This window comes from Phocoena sinus, chromosome X (genome assembly GCF_008692025.1).
Source record: "Phocoena sinus isolate mPhoSin1 chromosome X, mPhoSin1.pri, whole genome shotgun sequence".
Lineage (NCBI taxonomy): Eukaryota > Metazoa > Chordata > Mammalia > Artiodactyla > Phocoenidae > Phocoena > Phocoena sinus.
The window spans coordinates 48,186,092-48,214,064 of record NC_045784.1 but is presented as its reverse complement, the minus strand read 5'-3'; the positions used below and the strand labels follow the sequence as shown (position 1 = coordinate 48,214,064).

General features: G+C 42.4%; 1 protein-coding gene and 1 long non-coding RNA gene across 3 annotated transcripts; one reads left to right on the top strand and one right to left on the bottom strand.

The window, feature by feature from the left end:
* Positions 1–6: 6 nt before the first annotated feature.
* On the bottom strand, positions 7–23,814 carry ALAS2 (5'-aminolevulinate synthase 2). 2 transcript variants are annotated; one of them, XM_032619575.1, is made up of 11 exons: positions 23,663–23,814; positions 18,515–18,710; positions 17,750–17,872; positions 16,787–16,897; positions 14,182–14,404; positions 13,445–13,629; positions 10,425–10,604; positions 7,794–7,958; positions 6,951–7,219; positions 4,380–4,542; positions 7–295 (listed from the first exon to the last, which is right to left on the bottom strand). In XM_032619575.1, the coding sequence occupies exons 2-11, from the start codon at positions 18,678–18,680 to the stop codon at positions 132–134; spliced, it is 1,749 nt and encodes a 582-aa protein (XP_032475466.1). In that variant the 5' UTR covers positions 18,681–18,710; positions 23,663–23,814; the 3' UTR covers positions 7–131. The 2 variants fall into 2 exon arrangements, with proteins under 2 accessions (XP_032475466.1, XP_032475465.1); XM_032619574.1 differs by lacking the exon at positions 23,663–23,814 and having other exon boundaries at positions 18,515–18,732.
* On the top strand, positions 18,323–26,507 carry LOC116747432. Its single transcript, XR_004348039.1, has 3 exons — positions 18,323–19,013; positions 20,712–20,792; positions 24,525–26,507. It is a non-coding gene; the product is annotated as an uncharacterized LOC116747432 (long non-coding RNA).
* The last annotated feature ends 1,466 nt before the right edge of the window (positions 26,508–27,973 follow it).

Below are 27,973 nucleotides of genomic sequence, written 5' to 3'. Positions count from 1 at the left end.
TACAAATGCTACACTTTGCTCTTTATTTTCAGGCTCAAGTCAGCTAGAGGCACACAACAAAGCAGAGGACAGGAGGCGGCCCAGCCCCAAGAGAGGTGCAGGTGTGGTGGGGATCCATGGCAGCTTCTTTCTCAGGCATAGGTGGTGACATACTGGGGCCCCATGTTCCCAAAGTAGGAACGTTCCCACTCACTCATGAGCTCGAAGTGCACAGGACGACGACAGAAGTTGCAGGCAGCTATAGATACATCCTGGAGGGGCAGCCCCACCTCAGTCCAGGCTGCCAGCAGCTTCTCTGAAGGTAGTGAGGGGAGGGGAGGGAAATAATTGGTTAGAGTAGGTCTTAATCCCTGTGTCACATTACAGATGTGCCAAGATATCCCCTCAACCCTTTGAGATGTCTCGGAACCAGAGGTATCCTCCTCAGTTTGCTCCACCGTGTGCTATGAATGTTAGCATTTGTGTATGGGTGCTGTGATGTATAAAAGTTTGAGAAGCACTCATGTGACATAATTTGAAGCTATACTGACCTGGCCTGAACCAAGCCCTAAGTACAGGACATGCTGTGGCTCAAGAAGTGAATCCATCTAGTTGGAAACTCCTAGCCTGGTGAGGAAGGTGACACTGACACTACCCACACAGTGTCGTCAGTATTGTGACCTGGGAGCCTGGGGCAGGGGTTTTTCCTAGAGGGAGTGGAAGCCCAGAGGACAGAACCTGACCTTGCTGTCAGAAGTACCTCAGTTGTGTCTCTGTCCCTGGCTTTTTTTCATGCCTACTCCCTGTGTGATCTCATCTAGTTTTATGGCTTTAAATACCATCGTATGCTGATGATTCTGAAATTTTCATCTCTAGCCTAAAGCTGTATCCTGAATTCTAGACTTGTGTATCCAATTGCATTTCTATATCTCCACCTGGATATCTAGTAGGCATCTGTAACTTAACATGAGCACAACTGAGCTACTGATCTCCCTACTCTCCACCAAGTCTACCCTACTTTCAGCCTTACCCATCTCAGTTGATGGCAATTCCAGTTGCTCAGTACAAAAATGTTTGAGCCATCCTTTATTTTTCTCTTTCTCTCCTACCATACATCCAGTCTATCAGCAAATACCATTGGCTCTACCTTCAAAATCTGACCACTTCTCATCACCTACAGTGCTATTTTCAGGTCTGAGCCACCATTATTTCTTAACCCAGAATATTACAGTAGCCCCCTAATGGATCTCCCTGCTCCCAGTCTTTCAGTCTATTCTCAACATAGAAGTCAGAGAAATTCTTTTAAAACCTGAATCAGATATGTTACTCCTCTGCTTAAATCCTTCAGAAGGCTCTCCATTTCAGAGTTAAAGCCATAACCCTTCCAGTGGCCTATAATACCCTACACAGTCTAGCCCACATTGCCCCTCCTCAGTTTTCTGTCTCTTTCCCTCTTGCTCACACCGCTCCATCCACACTCATCTACTTACTGTTCTTCAAATACAGAAGGAATACTGCTGTGTTAGGGTCTTCCTTGTCTTAGGCTGTTCTCTCTGCCTGGGATGCCCTTCTCTTAGATTTCTGCCCAGCTAACTCCTTCACCTCCTTCATATCTTTGCTCAAGTGTCACTTTGGTTGTCTCTACCCATAACACTCCATTTAACCCTCCTCCAAGCTAGCCCATGTATCCCCCCAACCAGCACGTTTTTTCTGCTCTATTTTTTCCATAGTGCTTAGAACTACCATGCTATTTAATTTGCACTTACTTTTTTTTTTGCGGTATGCGGGCCTCTCACTGTTGTGGCCTCTCCCGTTGTGGAGCACAGGCTCCGGACGCGCAGGCTCAGTGGCCATGGCTCACGGGCCCAGCCGCTCCGCGGCATGTGGGATCTTCCCAGACCGGGGCACGAACCTATGTCCCCTGCATTGGCAGGCGGACTCTCAACCACTGCACCACCAGGGAAGCCCTGCACTTACTTTTTAAAGTGTTTTTTGACTATCTCCTTCCACTAGAATGTAGGTTCCAGAAGGATAGGGAATTTGTGTCTGTTTTGTTTACTACTGGATCCCCAGCACCTAGAACAGTGTCTAGCACACAGTAGGTACTCAATAAATATGTGTCGAAAGAATGAATGAAAGGATGCCTGATTAAGGCTAGAAGATGAAAAGAAGTAAGCCAGAGTAAGGGGTGAGGGAGGGCATTCCAATCAGAAGGGAGCATCATTAGCAAAATCCCAGAGGTAAGAGGCTAGAGCAAAATGAGGGAACTATAAATCATTCAGTGTAGCTGGAGAAATAAAATGAATGTGGGCAAGAAGTGAGGGCATAGAGTTCACCATGTTGAAGGCACTGAATGCCATGCCAAGGAGCTTTGCCTGTTCTCCAGGCCAGTTGTCTCCAATTTGGGGGCTTATACATCCTATTAGTACAAAAGTTGTAGTATGTACCTCCAATGTATTTATTTTTTATATACTATATACGTATATCATTGTCACGCTATATATTAGAGATCAATATCAGTCACGCTTAATTTCCTATTTTTTAATATAAAAAGTAAACATAAAATTCTAATAAATCCCCTTACCCTATGGATCATCTTGCATACCTCACCTTGGAGACCACTGCTCTAGTCTAGACAATAGGGAAAAATGAAGAGGTTTAGGCAAGAGAGCTATATGGTCAGATTTTTAGAAAAATCCCTCTAGTGGTCAATATGGATAAGGGATTAGAAGGAAGCAAGAGAGAAGCAGGAAAATTAGGAAGAAATCACATTGACATGGCTTAAAGAAGTGGCAGTGGAGAAAAGACATTAGAGAGCGATTGTAGAGAACATTTGCAAGATTTTGTGATGGGTTGGCTATGACATTGAAGGACTGACTGGTGGAGTCATGGTGGATGCCTCATATTTCTTTCCTGCAAAAGCCCAGCATAAATGGACACTCAGAGAACTGAGAGTACTGAGAGGTCTATAATTGAAGCCTGGAGCAAGTGAGAGGACTGAGCAAAAGGTCCAGAAGTCTAGATCATTAGTTCACAGAGGTAGTATACAGGTCTAGTGGTATGAGCATCGATGTAGAAACAGACTCTGCAGTTCAAATCTAATAGCTGTGTGACTTTGGACCAGTTATTATATATTTTTATGCCTCAATTTCTACATGTATAAAATGGAAATACTAATAATACCATCTGTACCCCATGAGGATTAGATGAGTTAATACATGTAAAGTGTTTAGAATAGTTCTTGGCACGTGGTAAGTACTTAATAAATGTTGGCTAGCATTATTTGATGTTTTTAAATGAATGAATGAATGGCACCTACCTGTCTTTTCTTCCCGGGACTCTCATTCTGCCTATGCTCCAGACAAACAGAATGACTGTTGCCCATGCCTGCCCTCTGTTTTCCTATCTCTAGGTCCATGCTCATGTAATTCCCTTATTCTGGAATGTCCTTACACCATACCACATGTACTTCAAGGTGCAGCAGGACTTCCTTACCAATAAAGCCTCTTTAATTTCACCCTTCCTATACCCTCTCTAGCCATAAATGAGCACTCTCCTTCCAGTTCCCAGAGTACTGGAACTCATCACACTGGACCAGTACGATCCATGTTTATGTCTGTCTCCTTTGCTATACCATCAACTGCCTATGTGTCTTTCACCCAACAGACCTAGAAAGAGAACCTGCTCTATGCCAGGCCCTGCACCCAACAGGAATCCAGTAAACTTTAGGTGAATTGACTAAACTGGCATCTTTCAGAGTGCCGAATCCTAACCACTAGACCACCAGGGAGCATCTAAACTGGCATCCTTCAGGATAAAACCCAAGCTATTCAGCTCTACAAGCCTCTAAATCTTGTGTTGTCTTTGTAGGTTCATAGATAAACACTGCCCTCCACCCCTCCATTCTTACTACCCTACATTCCAGTAACACCTGCTTATTCTTGATAAGTCCCAGGCTACTTCTCACCCTCCTCCTTGCCTTTCTTCATGCTCTTCCTTCTGCTAGGAATACCCCTACTACACCCTCTTTCTTCTCTTGGCCCAATACCACACAGCTTTGTAAGACTCAGCTCAGGTGTCATCTCCACTAGGAAGCCTGTCTAGAATCCCACAGGTTGGGTCAGGCCCCTCCTCTCTGCTCCCACAACTCCCCCATACATTGTTGAACTTTGATCAGCCCTTGAAGTCATTGTTTGGGTCTGCTATGATCTCCTCAACCAAACTGAAGCCTTATGAGTATAAGGACTTTCTCATTAATTTATGACCCTAGTATAGGGTCTGGCACATAATAGATGTTCCAGGAATATATTTTTAAACTGAATGGCATCCATTCTCAACTTCTTCACATACTGGGGCTGAAGGGAAGGAGAGTACTGTAGGCACCCACGTTGAGGACTTACCCACAAAGTCTTCCATCATCTGAGGGCTGTGGTGGGGGGAGGGTGCCAAGCGCAGCAGCTCCTCACCCCGGGGGACAGTTGGGTAGTTGATGGCTTGCACATAGATGCCATGCTTGGAGAGCAGGAGGTCACAGATCCTGCTGTTCAGTGCTGCATCACCCACCTGGGCTCAGGAGAAAAGGCTGTCAGTATCTGCTACCCTGGGACCACTATCACTAGCTCCATTAAGTAGGTGGAGGGAACCAGATCAAGGAGCACCACTGAATTTGGGGACATATTTTTTCATAAGAGGCTTAGTCAGTGGCAGGTCTAGAATTTCTATCAAGGAGTTGCTCAGAGGCAGCAAGCAAATTTGAGATACATGTACCTCAATGTTCATAGCAGCACATACACACACACAGTGGAATATTACTCAGCCATAAAAAGTGAAATATTGCCATTTGTGGCAACATATATGGACCTGGAGAATATTATACTAAATGAAGTAAGACAGAGAAAGACAAATATTATATGATATCACTTATATGTGGAGACTAAAAGATAATACAAATGAATCTATAAAGAAAACAGACTCACAGAAAACAAACTTATGGATGCCTAAGGGGAAAGGGAGGAGCGGAGGGATAAATTAGGAGTATGGGATTAACAGATACAAACTACTATACATAAAATACATAAGCAACAAGGATTTACTACATAACACAGGGAACTATAGTCACAGGGAACTATTAAATATATAACACAGGGAACTATTACTATCTTGTAATAACCTATAATGGAAAATAATCTAAAAATATATATATATATATAACTGAATCACTTTGCTGTACACCTGAAACTAACACAATATTGTAAGTCAACTATACTGCAATTAAAAAAAAATGAAAGGAGGTGGAGGTGGCACTAGGGACCTTGTCTTGAAGTTGTTGGCAGAGCAAGCATACTTAGCTAGTATGTTAATTTGGGGTGCTTCTGGGTAAGAAGATAAACCCCTCCAAGCCACCTCTGGGGTGCTGTCACTGGGTTAATTAAAGAAACATATTTACAAAAGCAGTCTTTCAAGGGAACATTGGGTTGGCCCAAGAACAGTGACCATTCTCATCAATAAAGGTCACAAAAAATTGTCCTTACCATACCCCAGCTTACTGACACACACAAATAGATGTCATTTAAGAATTTAAGAAAGAATTAGCAGTTCATTTTTTTAACATCTTTATTGGAGTATAATTGCTTTGCACTGGTGTGTTAGTTTCTGCCGTATAACAAAGTGAATCCGCTACACATATACATACATACATGTATACATACATATACATACGTCGCCATATCTCCTCCCTCTTGCATCTCCCTCCCACCCTCCCTATCCCACCCCTCTAGGTGAACACAAAGCACTGAGCTGATCTCCCTGTGCTATGTGGCTGCTTCCCACTAGCTATTTTATATTTGGTAATGTATATATGTCTATACTACTCTCACTTCATCCCAGCTTACCCTACCCCCTCCCTATGTCCTCAAGTGCATTCTCAAAGTCTGCATCTTTATTCCTGTCCTGCCCCTAGGTTCAGAACCTTTTTTTTTTTTTACATTCCGTATATATGTGTTAGCATACGGTATTTGTTTTTCTCTTTCTGACTTCACTCTGTATGACAGTCTCTAGGTCCATCAAAAGAGTCATGTACCACAATGTTCATTGCAACTGTATTTACAATAGCCAGGACATGGAAGCAACCTAAGTGTACATCGACAGATGAATGGATAAAGAATGTGTGGCACATACATACAATAGTGGTTCTTTTTTTTTTCGGTGTGTGGGCCTCTTACTGCTGTGGCCTCTCCTGCTGCGGAGCACAGGCTCCAGACGCGCAGGCTCAATGGCGTGGCTTATGGGCCCAGCCGCTCTGTGCCACGTGGGATCCTCCCGGACCGGGGCACGAGCCTGCATCCCCTGCATCGTCAGGCGGACTCTCAATGACTGCGCCACCAGGGAAGCCCCAGAGGTTCATTTTTAAAGGCAGTAAACACAAACATAGTTGGGAATCCAAAGTAGCAACTAGCCCCATGGATTTTGATTTTCTATTTTCTGACTTCAGTTCTCCATTAAGAAATACATTTCACACCATGACCGTACTATACACACATACACATAAATGTGCATATACGCAACTGAAACAAATTTCTCATAAAACGATACCCTTACTATGTGTGATGTGCTCCAACATTTCCTATTCTATTTCTTCTATTTTTTAATGCTAATCATAACCCACTAAACTGACTTTGTGTCCCATTAATGGTTTTGACCCACAGTTTGAAAAAACTGAGGGTCAGGACAGTCTAATAAGCATGGGATAATAGCTAATGCAAAATAAGCATGAGATAATGCAAACAAAAAAAAAGGACTGGCTAATCCAGAATGACTGATAATTTTTCAAAAAGGGCAGCAACAAAACTGGCAATAAGGAGGATGATTAACAAGAAAGCAGAGTTGACAGGAACAGGTGTCGGTTTGCTGGGTGTGGGAAGGCTCCCAGAAGAGATAGGTAGAGAAGGAAATGGGCAGTGTGGGGCTCTCACCCGAATGGGGATGATGTGGCTGGGGCATGGGATGACAGGAAGGCCTCTGTCCATTAGTAGCTGACGCATGTGCTTGACATTGCGCTGGTGGGCCCGTCTCAGGGCTTGGCCCTCCTCTCCCTTGAGCAGTCGCACGGATTCCAGAGCCCCAGAGAGCACCATGGGAGGCAGAGAAGTGGTGAAGATGAAGCCAGCAGCATAGGAGCGCACCATGTCCACCAAGTCACGGGTGCTGGCGATATAGCCGCCCACACAGCCAAAGGCCTTGCCTGGAGACAAGGAGGAGAATGAGGAGGATATGCACAGACCCCATTATCAGTCCTCCAAGGAACAGGGTCATGCACCAGGTAACACAAGGCGGTATACCAAAAGCTGGAGCTCCAGACTCCCTTCACAGGCCTCTGTTCATCTCCCCTGTCCATGACAAGGCAGACAGAGCTGATAATTCTGCTGCTTTGAGATAGGACTTTCAAGGGCTGCCATATGCAATGACTAGATATGCAGGAGCTGGGTGGGACCATCAACTGGTTAGGCCCAAAAGTGGAGCTAAAATGAAGGTTGGGGCTGGGGTGGGGGAGGAGTTTAGAACCACAACTCTCCACTCACTGAGTTGAACTTGGCTATTTGGCCTGGCTCAGGGGTCTTCTCAGAAAACCCTCCCAGACTTTCTCAGCAACTCTGCAGTGGGGTGGGAGTGGGATGAGAGAATCCACGAGTTCCATAGCCTGGGGCTGTAAATTCTACCCGAATAGCTCCTGCAGTTGTGGGGAGGAGGAAGAAAAGGGTCTTCTAGGGGCTTCCTTTCTGGATTGTATATAAGGGCAACCCAAGGGACTCACTCACCAAGAGTTCCAGAGATGATGTCAATCTTGTGCATAATTCCATCACGCTCCCCAATCCCAGCACCCCGGGACCCATACAGTCCTACAGCATGAACCTCATCCACGAAGGTCAGAGCCCCATACTGGTGGGCCACATCACACAACTCCTCAAGGGGACAGATGGCACCTGAGCAAAGCCAACAAATAGAGGTAGATCATAACCCTTCCCCAGCTCCATCTCCAGCACGGAATTTGTGACCCATAACTACTTTAGGTTGGGAAAGGAGGTGGGTGTGCACTGTCAGTTGGGGCTATGCCAAATCTCTTTATATGTGTTGACTAATTTCACCCCACTCCCACCCAAGCTGTGTGTGTGTGTGTGTGTGTGTTTTCTCCAACCTGTGATTAAGACTTGCCTCTTTCTATTTTTACTTCATTCTGATAATATCTGTCATCTTGTTTATGCTATTTGCCAGCCTCTCTCTGCTTCTTTTTTTTTTCTGTACAAGTCTGTGTATTTCCATCTAGGATTGGCACTAGCCTATATGATGCCTTTGTTTAAATAAATTGAAAAAAATAAACTTTTGCTCCAGGTTAATGTAGTCCTGATTTTAGATCCTGCTCACTCCCTCAGCCAAGTACTGTTGGCAGCCCTGTCAATATTATTATTCTTCACTGGTCCTCCCTATTTCTGTCTTTCTGGCTTTTTGTCACTATCTCTCTTTTTGTGGCTATTTCCATCTTTGTTTCTCTATTTTTCTATCTCTGCCTCTGTTTTTCTCTCTCTTCTCCACTTCCTCCCTCTGTCTCTTTGTCAGTGTCTCTCTCACTCCCTCCCTCACGTTCCTCTCTCACTTCTCTCTTTCTTACTGTTTGTGTCCCTTTTTTATCTACCTTTCTGACTTCAGACTTTTTTTCTCTATATCTTTGTCTCTTTCTGAGTTTCTTTGTGCCTCTGTGTCTTTTCTGTGTCTCTGTGGGAATATATTTCTCTCTCATCTCTGTCAATGTTTTTACCTGAGGGCCCCCACCCATAGACTCAGTCTCAATATACTGAATGAAAGTGAATTAGAAGTAATCTGTATGTTCCTGTACATTTTCCATGCAGATTTACCATTTTTCCCTGTTATTCTAGACATCTTCTATGCTGATAGTCATTTTTAAGGTCTTCAAATGGCTGTGACTCTCATGTATAGACTTTGTGGCCACTCTACATATACAAGAACCCACACTTCTGCCATTCCCCATCGCTGGAAACTAGTGGTACAGGGAGTTGGAATACAGAAGAAACTTCTTCTGGTGGGAACAGGGACTCCAGGCCTGGATAAAAGTATATGAGCTGGGACAACAGGAGGGGAGAAAACCACAGGAGTTGGAGCCCAAGACAAAGAGGACAGTGTGATGGCTCAAGCATCATTTCAGTGGGAGGAATTCAGCCCTATGGTTGACAATTTAGGCAGGGTTTCCACCAAAAGAATCAGGAACCATTCATTTGCAAGTGTAAGGAAGTAGAATGGTTCCAACATGGCTTTCACTACAGAAATAATGAATTAGAGGGAATTCCCTAGTGGTACAGTGATTAGGACTGTGCTGTCACTGCTGAGGGCCCAGGTTTGATCCCTGGTCGGGGAGCTAAGATCCCACAAGCCATGCAGTGTGGCCAAAAAAAAAAAAAAGAATGAATTAGAGTAGTCTCAGTGGTAGAAATATAATCATTGTTAGTTGTAGAACTGTGAAAGAGGGCATGACAATAAGTTCATTATATCAGTTAACTTACTTAAATTCTCACAGCTACTCTATTATTATCATCTCCATTTTTAAAGGTAAGGCAACTGAGACACAGAGCAATTAAGAAACTTGCCCAAGCTAGTAAGTTGTCATACTGGGACTTGAACATGGATAGTTTGGTTCAACAGCCTGTGCATCACCATTGCTTGATGTGATGGCACTTACATTGGCTAAATCAGAGAATACAGTGGACTCTCCTTTGTTTCACTTGGAAAAGTGACAAGTTGAAATGAAGTGAGGACCTCTTCCTTTTAATAAATCCAGAAAGTTATGCCTAAAACACATGACGTCTGCTTAAAAGGGACAACAATGGAATGATTTGAGCATTGTTTCAGTTGGGAAAAGAAAAGAGGTAGGATGATATTGGACCCTGAAAAATCTCCCAGGCAATGGTTTGTGAAATTTTCTGTTGCAGAAACCAGACACTGGGATGATTGATTTGCACTTCTAATGGAGGGAGTGTCATGTGAAGGAATTGGAATCGTACATCCTAGGGTGCAGCTACTCACTTTGGCACCAATTTACTGAGCCAACCAAGACAAATTGCATACTGTCTCTGCACTTTAGTTTCTTAACATTTGAGATCAGTGTAATAGCTGCCTCCATCCTTTGGCAGTTACTGGTTGTGTGACCTAGGGCAAGTCACTTCACTTGTTTATGTCTCAATCTCCTCATACAAATAAACAGAAATAATGATAGCATCTACCTCATAGAATCGTTGTGAAGATTAAGTGAATTAATACATGTAAAATACTAATAATTTTGCTTGGCACATAATAAGCACTATAAATGTTAGCTGTTATCATTATCATCATAGTTTTTGTGAGACCAATTTTAGTAAACATACACTCACACATATACATACCATCCATGGAGTGAACAGTCTCAAAGGCCACAATTTTGGGTGTCTCAGGGTTAGACTTCTTTAGAAGTTTCTTCAGGTGGTCAGGGTCATTGTGCCTGAAGACAAATTTCGCTGCTCCACTATTGCGGATACCTTGGATCATTGAAGCATGGTTGCCTGCATCTGAGTAAATCTCGCACCCTGAAGAACCAGATGCATAATGCTTAAGCTTCAGTCCCAGTATTCACACTTCAACCTCAGGATTGACCTGACAGGGGCAGAGAGCCAACCCTTTCCTCCCTTTAAAGACTCTGCTCTGCTTCTCCATCCTCTGGAAGCCTTTGTAGCACCTCTTCCTCTCTTGGAAGAACTCCTCTGCCCTGAAATTCTGACTCCTACACTCTTCCTTCCAGGCATTTCTAACTCTGGTCTGGCCTTTGACTATCTTGAGGTGGAGGAAATTTGAATTTCCCAAGAAGCTCCAGAGTTTTCTGAGGACAGGACCTAGGTTCCTTCTCCTAGACACCAAGATTAAGCCTTAGAAAGGAGTTTATCCCAGGGAATATTTGCTGATTTGGACTGATGCTAGATTCTTCCTGATCTAGATGAAATCCCACCTCTTCCAGGTAGCATCCTTCTGCTTATAGTTACAGGGTAGACACTCATCAGACTTTCACAATTTGAATCATAAGCTCATGACAAGTCAGAGCTGGAAGGGCCATTGGTGACCATGGAATCTAATCCCTTTACTGTACAAGTGAGGAAGCTAAGGTCCAGAGAGGGGAAGACCTTTCTCTAGGACCTGAGGAATTCAGGACTTTTTACTGGACAATGCTGGGAGAACAGGTAGAGATGGGAAATTGGTGGATGGAGTTGATCCCTGGGCCCCCAAAACTGCACTGACATCAAGGAACTGTGGCCTGTCATTAGAGTAAAGGATCACTTCTACCTGTGGAAATCAGGCATGACTTCCTGGAGGACCTGCTATGAAAGATAAGTAGACTGGGAATTTCTAGGGAGCAGGAGCCACATCTTTTTATCTTTCTGTCTCTGGTACCCAGGTTAAGTCTAAGTGTACTTTAGATGTTAAGCAAACCTTTCCTGAATGAATGAATGGATAAAAAACAAATTACTGATTTTCAAGTGAGTGAATGAATATATGAATTAATATATTACTGAATGAAAGAGTGAGAGGAGGGGTGTCAAAAGATGAGCCTGAATTGATAGGTAGAGGCCAGATTATTGAGGGCTTTAGAAGGCATTATAAAGAGTTTGGATTTGGTCCTAAGGGCAGTGGGTATCTATTAAAGGGTTTGGGGCAGGGGAGTAACAAAGATAGGTTTGCATTTTTAAAATGTGATCTGATTGTTGTGAAGAATATATTGTAGGAGGGCAAAGGCGAAATCAAGAAAATGATGTTGGTCTAGGTGAGGATGGTGGCAGAGGAAATGGAAAGAAGTTGAATTCTAATGGCTGAAGAGGGGGTTCACTGAAAACATTCCCAAAGATGTTGGCTTTAGCTGGGGTTATGTGTGATCTTGGAAAAAGTTTCTGAGAAGCAGCGGAGGTGTTTACAGTGTGCTGAAAAATAGACAGGAAGTGAGGAAGTGGATAACAAGTGTGGAGACTTCTCTCAAGCAGTTTGGCTATTATAGGGAGGAGAGAGAAGGGCAGTAGCTAGAGAGTGATGAGGGCAAGTGGTTTTTTTTTTGAGATGCAAAATACTTCAACATTTTTAAAGAGAGGGAGAGGCTAAAGATACAGGAGGGAGAGAGAGAACTCATAGATCAAGGTTCCTGAAGAGGTAGAGGACACAGAGCACCAATGTAAGAATTAGTCAACAAGAAAAAGGGCACCTCTTCTACTGTGACAGGAGAGAAGGAGAGAGGAGAGGACATAGGGGAATGCTCGTGAGTTTATAAGTAGTTTGAGGCAAGAAGTTGAGGACATTACTGCGTGGGGTCTTCTATTTTCCGTGTGGTGGTAGGTGGAGTCATTTGCTGTGGTTGAAGGTCAGGTGGAGGTGTAAGAAGGCTGAAGAGATCGGGGTTTGGCAAAGTTACCTTGGAGACTTGGAGAGCTGACTATGAAAACAGGATTGCCAGGCAGCATAGAGGACCTGGTAGACATTGGGGATCATGAATTTTTAGTGGCTCCCATCTGAGCAATTATATAAGACCAGGATTGACATAAAGAAGGTGGAGAGGGCTTCCCTGGTGGCGCAGTGGTTGAGAGTCCGCCTGCTGATGCAGGGGACACAGGTTCATGCCCCGGTCCGGGAGGATCCCACATGCCGCGGAGCGGCTGGGCCCGTGAGCCATGGCCGCTGAGCTTGCGCGTCCGGAGCCTGTGCTCCGCAACGGGAGAGGCCACAGCAGTGAGAGGCCCGCGTACCGCAAAAAAAAAAAAAAAAAAAAAGGAAGGTGGAGAGTTATATTCATCCAGAGTTGGGCTGATGGAAGGATGACAGGCATATGAGTTGAAGACATTATTGGCTAGAGAATGGGGGAGTAGGAAGATGATGGGATTCAGATGGGATCTAGTGTATAAGTGAAGGGATTGGCTTTAGGCAGAAGGAGAGATGCGCTTTCAATTTGTAAAAGGAAAGAATGAAAGAAGGGTACATGAACAGTCAGATGAATTTGTGGATTTGGTGGCTATAAGTTAAAGGAGCTCCTGTCTGGTGGCTTCTGTTTTCTTTGTGTTGTAAGATGTGAGGTTATTTGCTAAGAGTGAAGGAGGAGGTAGCTACAGGTTTTAGAAGGGGGAAGAAAGTTTGAAAAAGTTGATATAAGGACATAAAAGGACTGTTTATAAGTGTTAAGAGTGCAGTTGAGTTGGGAAATGATAAATTTATGATGTTACCCTTCTGTGAGGTTGGGATATAGTCATCCAGTGTTGAGGAGATGCAAGGTGGGTAATAAGGAAGGGCAATGGGAGCAAGTGAACTCAGAAGACAGGGAAGGAGTGATGGAGGCACTAAACCTGGATGCTGTAGTGCAGGATACCACCCCTGAACAAAGCTCAGGCACCAGGCTTACCTGGCAAGATCTTGGCCAAGGTGAAGAGAGTAGAGTCATTGGCCACAAAGCAGGAAGAGAATAGCAGGGCTGAGTCCTTCTGGTGCAGCTCAGCCAGCTCTTGTTCCAGCTCAACATGAAACCTGCTGGTACCTGAGATGTTGCGGGTGCCACCAGCTCCAGCTCCGTGACGCTGCAGGGTCTCTCTGGCCAGGAGAAAACAGAGGGGGGACAAGAAGAAGAAATTCTTGTCAGATTCTGAGGAACTGGGTAGGTTTCTCTTCCTTGAAGGGGGTCAGTATTGATTTAGTGACTCTATGAGCTGTGTCCTATATGACCAAGTAGAGGGCAGGCTGGGAACAATGGGGAGAAATGGACCTTCCTTCTCAGGCTGAAAGCACTCAGGGATGGAGGGAGAAGCCATGTTGAGCTTGATTAGCTTGGAAGACCTTCTAGAGGAGTTAGCACATCATCTCTGGCAATACTCATTCTGCAGCCAGAGTAAGAACTCATAGAGAGTGGGCCTTGCTTGGTTTCTCATCCTTTCCCTTGTAGCACTGGACACCAAAGAGTTTGGAAAACATAGCTTTTGACTTAGTTCATGTCTGAGAATTAGATTTGCTGGAAGACCTTGGACAAAAGGGGTGTTGGGTGGAAACAAGGTTTCCACTGTCAGCTCTGCCTTTTCCTTCCATGCGTGGCTTTGGCTCTTCTCTGGATGTCTCCCCATAGCTCATGGCTCAGACCCTACTACTCACTGTGTGGCTTGCAAGACCTGAGGGTGCCGGCTCATGCCCAGGTAGTCATTACTGCACCAGACAGACACATCCTTTGAAGCCACAGTTGCCTCAAAGAAGTGTTCGGCAAAGGGGTATGCATCAGCCCAGCGGTTCACAGTTTTGAAAACACGGTAGGTGTGGTCCTGTTTCTTCTCCATGATCTTGTTCCTAAAAAACTGGTCATAACCAAAGACATGGTTTCCTGCAGGAGTAGAAATGGGGATGAGAAGGATTCATTTTAAATTACTTCCTGGCTAGTCTATATTTTATTCATGCTGTTCATTTGGTGTTCTCCAATTCTCTTTCCATTTATTCATTTATTTGATCAGTCATTAACTTACTGGGTCACATTAACTCTCTACTATTTCATTCAAGCATCCCTTTGCTTACTCACTGACTCATTCACTTAGTAATTTATTTATACATTCACTCAGGCTTCCTACCCTTGGCATGGCCTCATCTCTTTTCCCAAGGTTAGTATGGCACCCTCCTTACTAGAATCACTACTTCTAGTTTCAGTGGAAGAATGTTGATGGGTCTAGTTTCTAGTCATAACTCTGCCACTTCCTAGTTGTGTAATCTTGAGCAAGTCATGAATCCTCTTAGTTTTAATTTCCTCATCTGTAGAATGGGATTAATAGTATCTTCCCTGCAGAATTATGACCATCTGATGACAAACAGAATGTAATATACCCAAACTAGTGTCTGACACATAGTAGTAGTATTATGATTATTGTAATATAGTAGTAGTAGTAATAATAATAATAATAATTTTAAATAATATTATTATAGCCAACATTTAATAAGTGCCTATTACATGTAATACCCTCTCTTAGGAACTTACAGATATTATTTCATTTATTCCTCATAACAACCCTATGTGGTAAGTTCTATTAGTATCTCCATTTTACAAGTGCGGAAACAGAGGCTTATGGAGGTTAGGTAACTTGACCAAGGTCATACAGCACATAAGTGGCCTACAAATAAGTGACCTAGAGTCTACTTCTTTAACCATTACCACTACAAAATGGAGCAACCCTACTTTTAGGATAAATTGAAATAATGTATGCCAGTGGGCTTGTTGAACTCCAGAACTCTATCCATGAGACAGAAATCATGATTGTTGCAGATGGCAACTTATATGGTAGGGGTGTAAATTGGAAACATCTTTGCTGTGGGGATGTTTGGAAATATGTACCAAGCGTTTTTAAAATGCACATGCTGACATAACTAGGGGAATATTTGCAGCATGTTTAACAGAAAAATTGATATCCAGAATTTATTTTTTAGAAACTCTGAACAATTATTATGGAAAATTTTAACCCAATAGAAAAGTGGGCAAATAATATAAACAGACAATTCAATAAATGTAGAAAAAGATGCTTAATCGGGGAAAATCAAAAGGCAAAAACAAATTTTCACTCATCAAATTGATAAAGATTTTAAAATGTGGTAATACTAAGTGCTGGAGAGCGTGTGAGAATATGGATTCTCTTTGATAACTGGTACACCACTTTGGAGGGCTAATTGGCAATATTTATTAATATTGAAAATGTACACACCCTTACGTCCTGAGAATCGTCACCTCTTAGTGTCTATTCTAGAGGAACACTTACCTATATACATGAGGTACATTCAAGGATGTTTGTTGCACCTCTGTTTGTAATAGGAAAAATTGGAAGCAACCCAATAGAGGAATAACTAAATACTCTATAGTACAGCCACACTAAGTCTAAAATAATACTATATATTATCTTTGGATACATTTATATGTATGTAAAACCAACATACAATGTAGAGTGGAAGAATACACACAAAAAGTTGGAAACAATTACCTGAAATATAGGTGCTTGGTTAACTAAATGATGTTGCATTCATGCTACAGAACACATTTCAACCATTAATAATTATTATGCAGCTCTATGTTTAGGGACATGGAATAATGCCCCTAACATATTGTTAAGTGAACAAAGCGTAATAACAAACTCAAGGTGGAATAAGATTACATTTCTAATAACAACATGTGTGTGGAGGGAAGTGTAGTTGTGTATGTGTGTGTGTGTGTGTGTGTGTGTGTGTGTTTAGTCATAGGAAAATATCTGGAAAAAGTATGACAAAAAGCTAATGGTGGATGGTGGAACTCTGAGTGCTTTAAATTTCCCTCTTTATATTCTTTTTATATCGGGAAAATAAAACATTCTATTATGAAAAATGAATATAAACACATATAAGAGAGGGGAAAAAGGCTCCCTGCAAAGGATGAGAGTTTTTAAGGGAAACATGGAGAAGAAATAATAGGAATACACCTAATATTTAATGAAGCTTCATAACAAGTTAGAAGCACTTCCATAAGTGTAATTTTATTTCCTTCTCATAATAACTTGTTGAGTTATTAAAATCTCACTGGAGGGGAGTGACTTACTTTCTAAAGCATGCAGATACAGCAAGTGCCAGCATTAAAATTTAAACTCAGATTCCCTTTGGCTCTAAAGTGCTTTCTTGCCATTGCCTCTACTGTGTCAGAAGCCCTTTCAGCATTCCTTCCATATTCCTACCCCTTTTACTTCCTCCTCAGCAAACTCACCAGCCATGTTGTTCTGAATCAGGTGTGTGACCTTCTCTGAATTCTTCTCTGGCTCCTGGGGACTGAAGAATGGCTTCCTCAGGCTGGTTGAGGCCAGGGAGATGGGCAGGTCTGAGAAGGAGTATGGGATTCATTGGCCATGAAAAAAGGGGGGGGGGAAAGAAAGCATGTGCTATCTTCTTTAAATGCAATACAACATATAAATATTCAAGTTTAGGAAAGAGGGAAGCCTTGTACAGAGAGAAGAAATATTCCGAAAAGTGAGCCCCTTCTCATCTCCCCAAGTGGGGACTTATATGTCAGGAAGCCATCCATAGGCTGAATTACACTTCTCTTCACTAGGACTTTCCCTTGGGTGAGATAACTGGAGCAGCAATGCTGAGTCTTGCACTTGGAAGGTAGATGCAGGACAGTGTACCTTACTCTTCTTTTCTGAAAGTCATTAAAATTCAATTTTGAAATTTTTACTCTTAATTATATCCCAAAAGGGTCTATGAAAGATGTTGACTGTATGGCCAACTCTCAAGTGTGGCCAACTCTCAAGTGTGGCCTTCAGTAGTCTGCACCAATTGAGTTCACCTGGGCTCCATACCCTTCTAAAGAATGTACCTGCTTCCAAAACTCACTCTTTTATGCAAATCCAGATTGTCATAGAGTGGTATTGCTTAAATGTGGGAGCCCAGCCTGTTGGAATCCATTTAGCCACTTGGGAGAGGGGAGGCAGAACTCTAGAGGGCTCATTTTAGACTAATAGCTAAAAGTTACAAAAGCATGTATGTGTATTGGGGAGGGTGCATTTCAGTGCACAGTCTATGCTATTGAGTAACATGGTTCCCCTGGAAAAGACTGGACTTCCATCATGAAATGTATACTAGCTGCCCTGAGCTGCCTAGCTCAGGACTGTAATAAAGTGAAATCAAGCATTAGGTGTAGAGGTTACATGAGGTGGAACTTAACTCCAACCTGTCTTGAAAGTCTTCACATCCTCCTGGACTTCTGGGGCTGCCTTCTGCACAATTTTACTCTTCCCATCCTGGAGTTCCAACAGCATGAAGGGACAGTGGCTCTTGGCCCAAGATGGAGAATCTACGTAAAGTTAAGAGAGTAAGTGGCAGTGAGCTTCTAGCTGTAAGTTTAACAGTGGTCACTGAGAAGTACTATATCTCAAAGCTCTATCTCAGGCTATGGTAGAGACACAGAGATGGATGTATCTGGTCCCTAGGGGAGTTCCTGAGTTGTTGGGAATGGCACATACTGGAGACACATTATGAGCAGTGCTGGGATTGGAGGGAGGACATGGGCTAGAAGAGGAAAGGGACATGACCCAGAATTGGATTTGGACAGGCTGGAAGTCTAGGTAGGCTTCATAGAGGAGATGATGCCCAAGTTAAATGTTGCATGAGAAGTATGAGATACTCTAGTAAAGATAATGGGAGAGAGTCATTTGACAGGTGCAAAGACACAGAAACTTAAGAAAACAGAGTTAATCCAGACAACTTTAGTTTCAGCATGACTGGAGTATATAGAATGTGAGGGGAATGAGAGTGAAACTCCTTTTAGAGATACTGCCAGAAGTCAGAGATCAGTGAACTCTTAGGCAAGCTCATTCTTCCTTGATACTTTTCACATGAACCCTTCCAATTATTAGGTAATGATGACCAATATGACTTGGAATCTTATCTCTAGGATCCAAACATTCTCCCCCATTTGCCAGCAGTGACTTCTTACCCGCTCCAGCCTTGGTTGCCTTAAGGTGGATTTGAGAACAGGTTGTTCCTTGGGTGGCCAGGATGGGACAGCGTCCAATACCAATCAGGAACTGGTGAGTCTTAATCATCTTGCCCAGGATGGCTGTGGGGCTCCGGATAAGCACTGGGCAACGCTGTAGCAACATGGCTGCTGCCACCCTCTTGAGCCCGAAGTTCTGCATAAGATGTGGAAGAGATGAGATTCCACCATGAAGACCTGGCTGAAAGCCAAGGGTCATTCTTGTGTTTGATCCTTTGCCTTTAGCTTCTCACCCAATGCTTGCCTCCCTCCCCAGAGATGCCTTTATTGTCATTTCAGGGTAAGAACTTTCCAAATATTAAAATGTACTAATAGGGCATCAGAGAGGAAGAAACAGGAAACTGATCATTAGACAAAAGAGGTGAAGAAAAGAGTTCCCACTGGAGGTCAGAAAGCCTGAATTCTGATTCAGACTCTGCCACTGACCTGCTCTGTGATGGTAAGGATCATTGAAGTCTGATTGTGTGTGGCAGGATGAGAGTTGACAACCCACCAACCCTTTGATCAACACTTAAGGCTAAGACTCTTTCTAAGAATATTGGCCTCAGCCAAATGAAGATTCAACCTGCTAATGCAGACAGATGCCATTGACAAGGGCTCATGAGGCTTCACTCGGAGTGTTTCCTTAGCAGACCCAGTCAGAGAGACAAGGAGCTTGAGGCCATAGGTACCAGCTTAAGTAGATTCAGGAAATAGGACAAAAGGGCACCATGTGCCACGAGACAGATATATTACTGTCTTTGGATTTTCTCCTGGAGTTTTGAAAATCAGATAGAGATGTAGGTGAAAGCAAGACCCAAGGAATCTGGGAAACAAGTCTATAGGTGAATGAAAGAGGCAGAGACTAAGACAGAGGAGAGAATCGGGGTGGGGAGAATATAAGAAAAAATACACATAGTAGGCATTCAATAAATATTTGTTGAATTTGGGAGTAAATTAATGAATGAACAGGGACTCAAATGGAGGAAAGAGAATAGAGGAAGGGTCATAAAGAAAGAAAAATTAGGAAAGATAAAAGGAGGAAAGTAAGAGAACAAAGGTGCAATGGTAGTAGTGGAGCTACAACAGAAATAGTGGGAGAGAGATCAAAGCAAGAGGAAAGGGGACAGGTAGAGATAAGAACAGGGAGAAGAGGACTGATCCAGAAAAGCAGAGGACAAGAGGATTATGGGAAATATAGAAGGTAGGGAAAGAGACTGAGATAAGAGAAAGAGAGAAGATGAGAGAAAAGAGAGAGAGAGAGAAAGAGCAGAGGTAGAGTTAGAGACAGATAGACAGAGGGACAAAAAAGGGATATGAGGCGAAATCAAGGAGCATGGCTGAATATACAAAGACTCAGAAAACTGAAAGCAGGAGAGGAGAGAATCCAGCAGAGGCAGAGAGTCAGTCAGGCACAAAGGTAAAGGAGAAATTCTGTCAGAGATTGTGTGGGTGGGGGTGAACAACAAAGAAGAGCTAAGGAAAGAGGATCTTGGCCCTCCCTACTGAGGGAGATTAGAGTGAGACTGAGTTAGAGCTAAGATCAAAGGATAGAGACAGAGAGATGGCTAAGGTGGGTTGGGGGTTGGGATGAGGGAGGGCTGAGACATATAAAGACAAAGAGAGCTAGAGATAGCAAGAGGGAGAAATAGATTAAAAGAAAAAGGATAAACTAGAGATCCAGCATCAGAGGGTGAGACAAGATATGGGACAGGATAATGGGAGAGAGATGGAGGAATGTGGTAAGACTAAGGCCCTCCCTCCACCAGGAGAGCTACTTAGTAGAACCTAACAGCACCTCTAGTATTTAAGGCTTTATGTTGTGAGGGAAAAGTGAACAGGAGGAGCTCGTGGCCATGTCGTCATATGACAACCTCCTTCACCTCTTACAGAGCAATACCCCCTCCCTTCTAGATCTCATAGAGCAAACACCCTCCTCCTAACTCACAAAGCAGCCTCTTCCCCTTGTTCCATCCCAGAGCATCCTCCTCCAACTCTCACAGGCTGTCATAAGAGCATACATTGGTATGTGCGGTAGGGTGTGTGGGTCCTGAAATTGGGAAAGGCCAAGGGGTGTTGAAAGGACTAATGAAACTCATGTTAAGACTTTAGGAAAGTGCCTAAAAGAAAATCTTAGCTTTTCTTATTTCAATTCCAGCTCCCCAACTCCTTGTTGGACGTTCTTGGAAAGTCACTTCTCCTCTTTGGGTCTCAGCTTTCATCTGCTGTCAAATGTAAGGTATTTATGTCTACCTCATATGGTAGGTAATGAATTGGATTCGATGCCTACCTTATATCTGGAGATATGAGTTTCCCTTCTCCTGCCTTCCTGCAAAGGCTAAAGTGCTTGGAACTGAGCCTGCAGACCACAGATAAGGCTCCCAGAGTTTATCACGTTTAGGGTCTGACCACTCCCGAAGCTGAGACCAGGGTGTGGAAGAGAAGAGGAGTTCCTTTCTAGAATCATGTCTGTGCATCTGGCTGGGGCTGACCCTAGCTATTGGTGGTGAGGGGGGCGGATGGCCCAGGGAGAGGAGGCAAAGCAGATGGCCAGGTTCCAGGCTCCTGCAAATTCCTTTCCCCAACATTAACAACAATAATGACAACATTGGGGTATGTAATGTGAAGAAAAACCCCCAAGATTGGAAGCAAAGTCCAGTCCTGCCTTTGGATGATGGTGAATCCCACCCCCAGGTATAAAAACAGAAGTTCAGTACACACATCATCTCTAAGGGGCTTTCAGCCATGATATTCTCAGGGACCTGGGAAAATATAGGCTACTTCTTGGAATTTGTTGAATTATCAAGTTCTTTCAAGCTTCAGTCCCAGTTTCTCTGTTCTGGCACTCCTTTCCTGGAATTTGCCCTGCCTCACTCTGCCTGCCAATCTTGGGCTCTGTTTCCATTCTATCTTACTACCTATCATGAGACTGGAGTGAGTAAAATTGAATCAAAGGAGTATTTTAGGCAATTTAGGGTATTAAGAGCACAGCCTCTGGAGCCAGACTACTTGCATTTGAATCCTGGCTCTACCACTCACTAGATCTGGGACATTAGAAAAGTCATGTCTCTGCTCTATGTCTTATATCTTTAAAATGTAGATAATAACAAGGACAATCTACTTCACAGGGATGTTGTGAAGATCCAGTAAGATAATCTATATAAAGTATATAGAAGAGTGCCTATCCTAGAGTAAATGCTGAAAAAGTGTTATCTGTTCTTTTTTATATTCTACATTTTCTATGTAGGGAAAGTGAAGGTATAGTCAAGAGAAGTAACATCATGAATACACCAGACCAGGTCTGGAAACTTGATTCTTGTCTCAATCCTGATTCTTGTCCTGATTCTGTTACAACTTATTATATGAACTTGGGCTCTGTATTTTCCCTCTCTGGGCCTCAGTTTCTCCAAAAACATTGGACTAGATAGCTCCATAGATTCCATCTGGTTCTAACAGTCAAACACTCACAGAGTTCTCACTGTGCCATACCCCTTTGTAAATGCTTCACATACATTGACTTATTTAATCTTCATGACAACCCTGTGAGTTATATACTAATATCAACTTTATTTCAAAGATGAGGAAACTGAGGGCCCAAAAGATTAAGTAACCTGTTCAGGTCACAGAGCTACTAAGTAGGAGAACCAGGATTTGAACCTAGTCAATCTGGTTCCAGAGCCTACTAACTTAACCACTATGGATCTATGATTCTAATATTACTACACATTATCCTGACTGAGAGCCTGACTCCAGGCATAAATCCACTCTCCTACACTAACAGGTCCCTTTCTGGGACACTTGATTTTGAGTTGTAACCAATGCCTTTACCACAGGAACAGATTTCTAACTGAAGCGGAATTTCAGGCACTGGTGAACATTCATTCATTCATACATTCATTCATTCCATTATTTAACAACTTATGCACCAATCTTTGCCAGGGTCTTCTTAAAACAATGCTTTTACCCAAGGAGGTAACTGTGAAATTTTGGGCCAAGTGATAGAGCATTACTAGAAGATTTTCCCTACACCTTAAAATCCTCTCTCGTGTCAGCAGCCAATCTGCAGTCCCAGAGATCAGAGGGGCCAACCACAACTCTACCCCAGGAGAGAGCCAGAAACCACTCATTGCAGCCTTCCTCGATCTCTCTCTCCCCTTTGTGGCCTGCTTTGAAAGAATCAGTTAAGTCTGGAGGGGATGTGGTCACTTCTCTTCAGGAGTTGGAAGCATCAGGATTTACTTCCCTTCCTAGCACCCTCTCCCCATCATGGAAAAATCATAAAGAATTTTAGATTCCTGGAATCAGAATCAGAAATTCTTAGAAACAAAAATTTAGAAGACCATGAAATCAAACATAGAAGAGGTTGTGGAAATCATAGGCCAAGCCCTTTTTTTCAAAGGGTGAATGATTTGCCTCACAGTGAATTAGGGTGAGAAAACAAATCAATTGACTTTCAGCATAGGGCCCCATTCTTCTCCCACCATCTCCCCTTATTTCTGCTAATTATTCATCTCTCAATTCCCTCAAATCTCTCCCTTCCCAATTCATCATTCCCACCACCCCACATTCACTTTGTTTTCTCTCCCTACCTCTGGACCTCTGGGGTCTGACCCATTGAGCTCTGCTGTCAGCCAAGGAGAGAGAAGGAGTCAAAGTGAGGGAGGAATGGAGAATTGGCAAAAAAAAAAATACCAAGACCTTTTCTTGGGAGACAGAGAAGGAATGGAAGAGATAGAAAAACTGCGAGACTAAGAGATACAGAGTAGAAGAAAGAGATGGAAAGGGAGAGAGAGATTTAGAGGAAAAGACACATATAAACCTCAGAAAAAGGAAAAATAAGAGAAAGCTAGAGTGTCAGAGAATGATGGAGTAAAGTGAGTGATCTTGTAAACTAACAGAGGAGAGGAAACAAGGAGGAAAAAAGACAAAGGAAAGCTGAAAACTGGGAAAGACAGGAAGAGACATAGGGGGCAAAAAGAAAATGACAGAGTGACAGATTCTAAGGAACAGACAAAGTCAGATCTAGTCAGGCCAGAGAGTCAGCATATACAGCCTTGAGGTGGGCAAGCAGACCAAGAGAGAGGGCACCAGGCTGAAAGCAACACTTACCTGTTGCCCTGCACTGAGGACGAACGAACGACGGGTTGGGTGCTGTGGGTCAGGACCTGGTTTTATCCCTTCTCCCTTGGCTCAACTCCACCCACCCCGCCTTCTGCTGGCCTGGCCCTGCATTGGCCCCAAAGGTATCTCAGGCCCTTGCTAGAGATAAAACCCAATGTAGTCCCCTCTTGTCTCCCACCCTCACCCAGCACTGGCTCTCCCCTCTCTATTTTCTTTCCCTTCTCCCTCTGGAGTAGTAAAATGAGTTTGCTGGGCTTTGGAATTAGACCATCCCTATATGGCTAGGGCACCTTGAGCAAAACCATCTATCTCTCTGACTCTCATTTTCCTCAACTATAAAAGGAGGGCAGTAAAAGTCAGAAGCAACTGTAGCACAAGAGGGAAGGGCTCTGTAACAGTTAGCTTCCATAGATGACATCCAGGTCATTGTAACAATTCAATAATATCATGTACAGAAAACACAACACAGTGCCTGGTCCAAAGAAATAACAGCTAATGTTGATTGAGTGCTTACTATGCACCTTTGTTAAGTGCTTTACATGGATAAATTTAGCCCATCCTCATAAGGACCTTATGAGAAAGGTATTATTATTCCCATGTTACAGATGAAGAAACTAGGGCTCAGAGAAGTGAAACAACTAACTGATAATTACCCAGATAGTAAGTTCAGAGTCCAACTATGAACTCAGGCAGTCTGGTTCCAGAACCTGTACTCTTTAAGCACTATTCTCCCTTTCAGGATATACAGTTAAAATTTTGAAGTTCTCTATTTCCTCTTTTTATTACCAACTCCTTATCCCTTTGTAATTTTCTTCTCCTCACTATCTTTTTTTTTCTTTCTCAATCCTAGGGCAGCAGGACGATGTCATAACCAGGCAATTTCATCTGTGGAGCAGATTATCATCATTAATAGTATATTAACATAAATGGAATCATACTCTATAATGATTTGCAATTTCCTTTTTTTCTATTTGACCACATGACAATATGCCATGTAGTTCTTTCCATATAAATTCTTTCTTTTTTGTGGAGTCATACTATTCAAGAATCTGAATATTAACATTATTTAAACACTCACTTATTAATGGAAATTTAAGTTACTTCCAGGGATTTCCCCCCTCCATTATGAATAATGTTGCAATAAATATCTTTGGGCTTATGTGAGGATATTTTTTATATGGTAGAATCCTAAAAAAATTCCTGGGTCAAAGGATATATAGACATTAAAATTTTTGATACTGCTAATTTGCCCTATACATTTGCTATACATCCCCAATAATGGTGCATAAGAGTGTGTGTGTCTGTTCTCTCATAAACTTGCCAACACCATTTTAAAAATTTAATTAATTACTTAACTGAAATATACTTAATTTACAATATTATAACTAATTTTTATTATTTCCTTCCTTCTGCTAACTTTGGATTTAGTTTGCTATTTTAATTTCCTATTTCCTTAAGGTGTAGAGTTAGGTTATTGGTTTGATATATTGTTTCTTTTTAAAAATATGTTTTTATAACTATAAATCTCTGAGCACTGCCTTGCTGCATCCCATATGTTTTGATAGGCTGTATTTTCATTTTAATCCATTTCTAAGTATTTTCTAATTTCCCTTGTGATGTATTCTTTGACCTACTGATTGTTTAATAGTGTGTTGTTCCATTTCCACATATTTGTGAATTTTCCAGTTTCACTTGTTATTGATTTTCATTTTCATTCCTTTGTCACCACAAAAGATATTTCATAAGATTTTATTCTTTTTAAATTAACTGAGACTTGGGGCTCAATTTATGGTGTATCCTGGAGAATGCTCTATGTGCACTTGAGAAAAATATGTATTCTGCTATTGCCAGCAGAGCATTCTGTATATATTATTTGTTCTAGTTGGTTTATAGTGTTTTGCAAGTTCTCTATTATTGATCTTCTGTTTATGGGTTGTTGTTCTACCCATTACTGACAGTGGAGTATTGAAGTATAGAACTATTATTGTAGAACTATTTCTCCCTTCTGTTTTGCCTGGTTTTGCTTCATATATTTTGTGATGGTCTTGTTAGTTGTGTGTATGTTTATAATTATAGCTCCTTGGTGAATCGACCTTTTAATCAATATGTAATGTCCTTCTTTGTACCTTGAAACACATTTTGAATTAAAGTCTGTTTAGTATGATATTTGTATAACTACCCCAGTTCTCTTTTAGTTACTATTTGTGTGGAGTATTCTTTCCATAATTTCACTTTTAACCTACCAGTTTCTTTTGATTAAAATGAGTCTCTTGTAGGCAGCATATAGTTTGATCATAATTTTTTCATCCATTCTGCCAATCTATGCCTTTTGATTACAGAGTTTACTCTATTTACATTTAAACTTATTACTGATAAGGAAGAATTTGCTTCGCCATTTTGCTATTTTTTTCTATATGTCTTATAGCTTTTCCTTCCTCATTACCTCCATTACTGCCTTCATTTGTGTTTAATTGATTTTTTGTTGTTGTGTTCCATTTTGGTTCCCTTCTCATTTTCCTTTTTGTATATTTTGAGTTATTTTCTTCATGGTTATCCTGCGGATTATAAGTAACATATTGAATTCATAACATTTTAGTTTGAATTAATACTAACAGCTTCAGTAGCATGCAAAACTCTGCTCTTACACTCCTAGACACCTCTGTCCTTTCCCCTTTATGATGTTATTGTCATAACTTACATCTTTATACGATGTGTATCCACTAGCATTGACTTATAATTATTGTTTTACGAATTTGTCTTTCAAATCATGTAGTAAAAAAGAAAAGTTACAAACCAATAATAAAATAATACTGAATTTTATATTTACCTATTTAATTACCTTTACCGGTGTTCTTTATTTCTGTGTATGGCTATCTAGCATCCTTCCCTTTCAGCCTGAAGGACTCCCTTTTGCATTTCTTGTAGGGCACGTCTACTGGTGACAAATTCTTCTGATTTTGTTTGTTTGGGGCTGTCTTGATTTCTCCTTCAGTTCTGATGAATAGTTTTGACAGATATAGAATTCTTAGTTGACTATTTTTTTCTTTTCACACTTTAAGTATGCCTTCTGGCCTTCATGGTTTTTGATGAAAAATCAACCATTAGTTTCTGGGGAAAACTGAAATGCAGAAGAACCCTGCTTCCCCAGCACCCCCCCTCAAAAGTTCAATGATTGAACAGCTATCCATGAATAAAAACAGCTCTGGAAAACCTCTAGAGTCCACCTAGGAATTTTAGCAGCACAGTGGAACAAAACCCAGTATTTTTGAGAACCACACAAGCAGAGAAAGAAGACAACTTCATTCCATCTGCAACATCCCATCTCCCAAAGCAGCATTGTTCAGCACCAAGAAAAAACTTCCACCAAGAAAGAGTTCCTCTCTCTAGGAAAGGAAGAGTAGGGGTGAGCAAACAGCTTATCCAGCCTCTTGAGGCATTGCAGAAAGTTCCCACTTTGGTTTCACCCCACCTAGACCAGCAAAGCTGAAATGTATAGAGCCAGCTAGGAACAAGGAAGAAAAGCAGAGGCTATTATTAGCAGACATACAGCAGGAGCAATCATAGTTCACAAAGACCTGCTCTGCAGACGAATTCAGCAAATTTCACCACTGAGGAAACCAACAGCCAACACAGTTGCTGTGGATTGCCTGCATATTTCACCAGCTTTCACTCCACAGGTATTTGCATTTGCTGATGCCAGCCATCTGAGTTCCTTCCCACTCCTTTCCTCCTCCCACCCCTGTCAGAGCCCAGGAACCATACCAACAGCTATCCAGGATCCTGAAGCTATGCAAGTATAAGTTGCCAGCTGCCTGAGTCCTTCCATGCTACTGCCAGAGCCCAGGAGCCACACACATAGCCATGTTGAGCCTCTGCATCTGCATGAGTGCAAAATGCCAGCCTAAGCACCCTGGGTGACTTTCACCACTGTGCTTCTGCTTGGGGCCTCCATCTGCACATCTACATGGAACTATCCTTATGCCTCCACTGTAGCTTTCATACCCTGAGGAAGATCGTGCAGCCACAGTGGGCACACCAAAAGCCAGGGTTCCTGGAGCAACTTCTGAGCCCAGATCAGGCCCTGTCTTCTGTCACTGTCCAGCACTACCACACCCACCCATAGTTAACCTCTTCAACTGTGTGCCTGCATGCTTCCAGCCTGGATCCTGTCATCAGCCATCAGCTTCCACTGCAGTACACATGCCCGGGGTAAGATGGGCAGGGAGAGTTGGAGCCACAGGTGATCACATGGAATGCCACAGCCCCTGCAGCTGTTTGTGGGCCTGGATTAATCACTGG

Excerpts from the sequence above, each read along its gene's own strand:
- ALAS2 (XM_032619574.1), bottom strand. The coding sequence starts at position 18,716 with ATGCAGAACTTCGGGCTCAAGAGGGTGGCAGCAGCCATGTTGCTACAG. Across the intron at positions 7,959-10,424 it reads GACTGTTCACTCCATGGATG|GTGCCATCTGTCCCCTTGAG; the intron begins GTATGTATATGT and ends GGCTTTGCTCAG. Across the intron at positions 296-4,379 it reads GATGATGGAAGACTTTGTGG|AGAAGCTGCTGGCAGCCTGG; the intron begins GTAAGTCCTCAA and ends CACTACCTTCAG.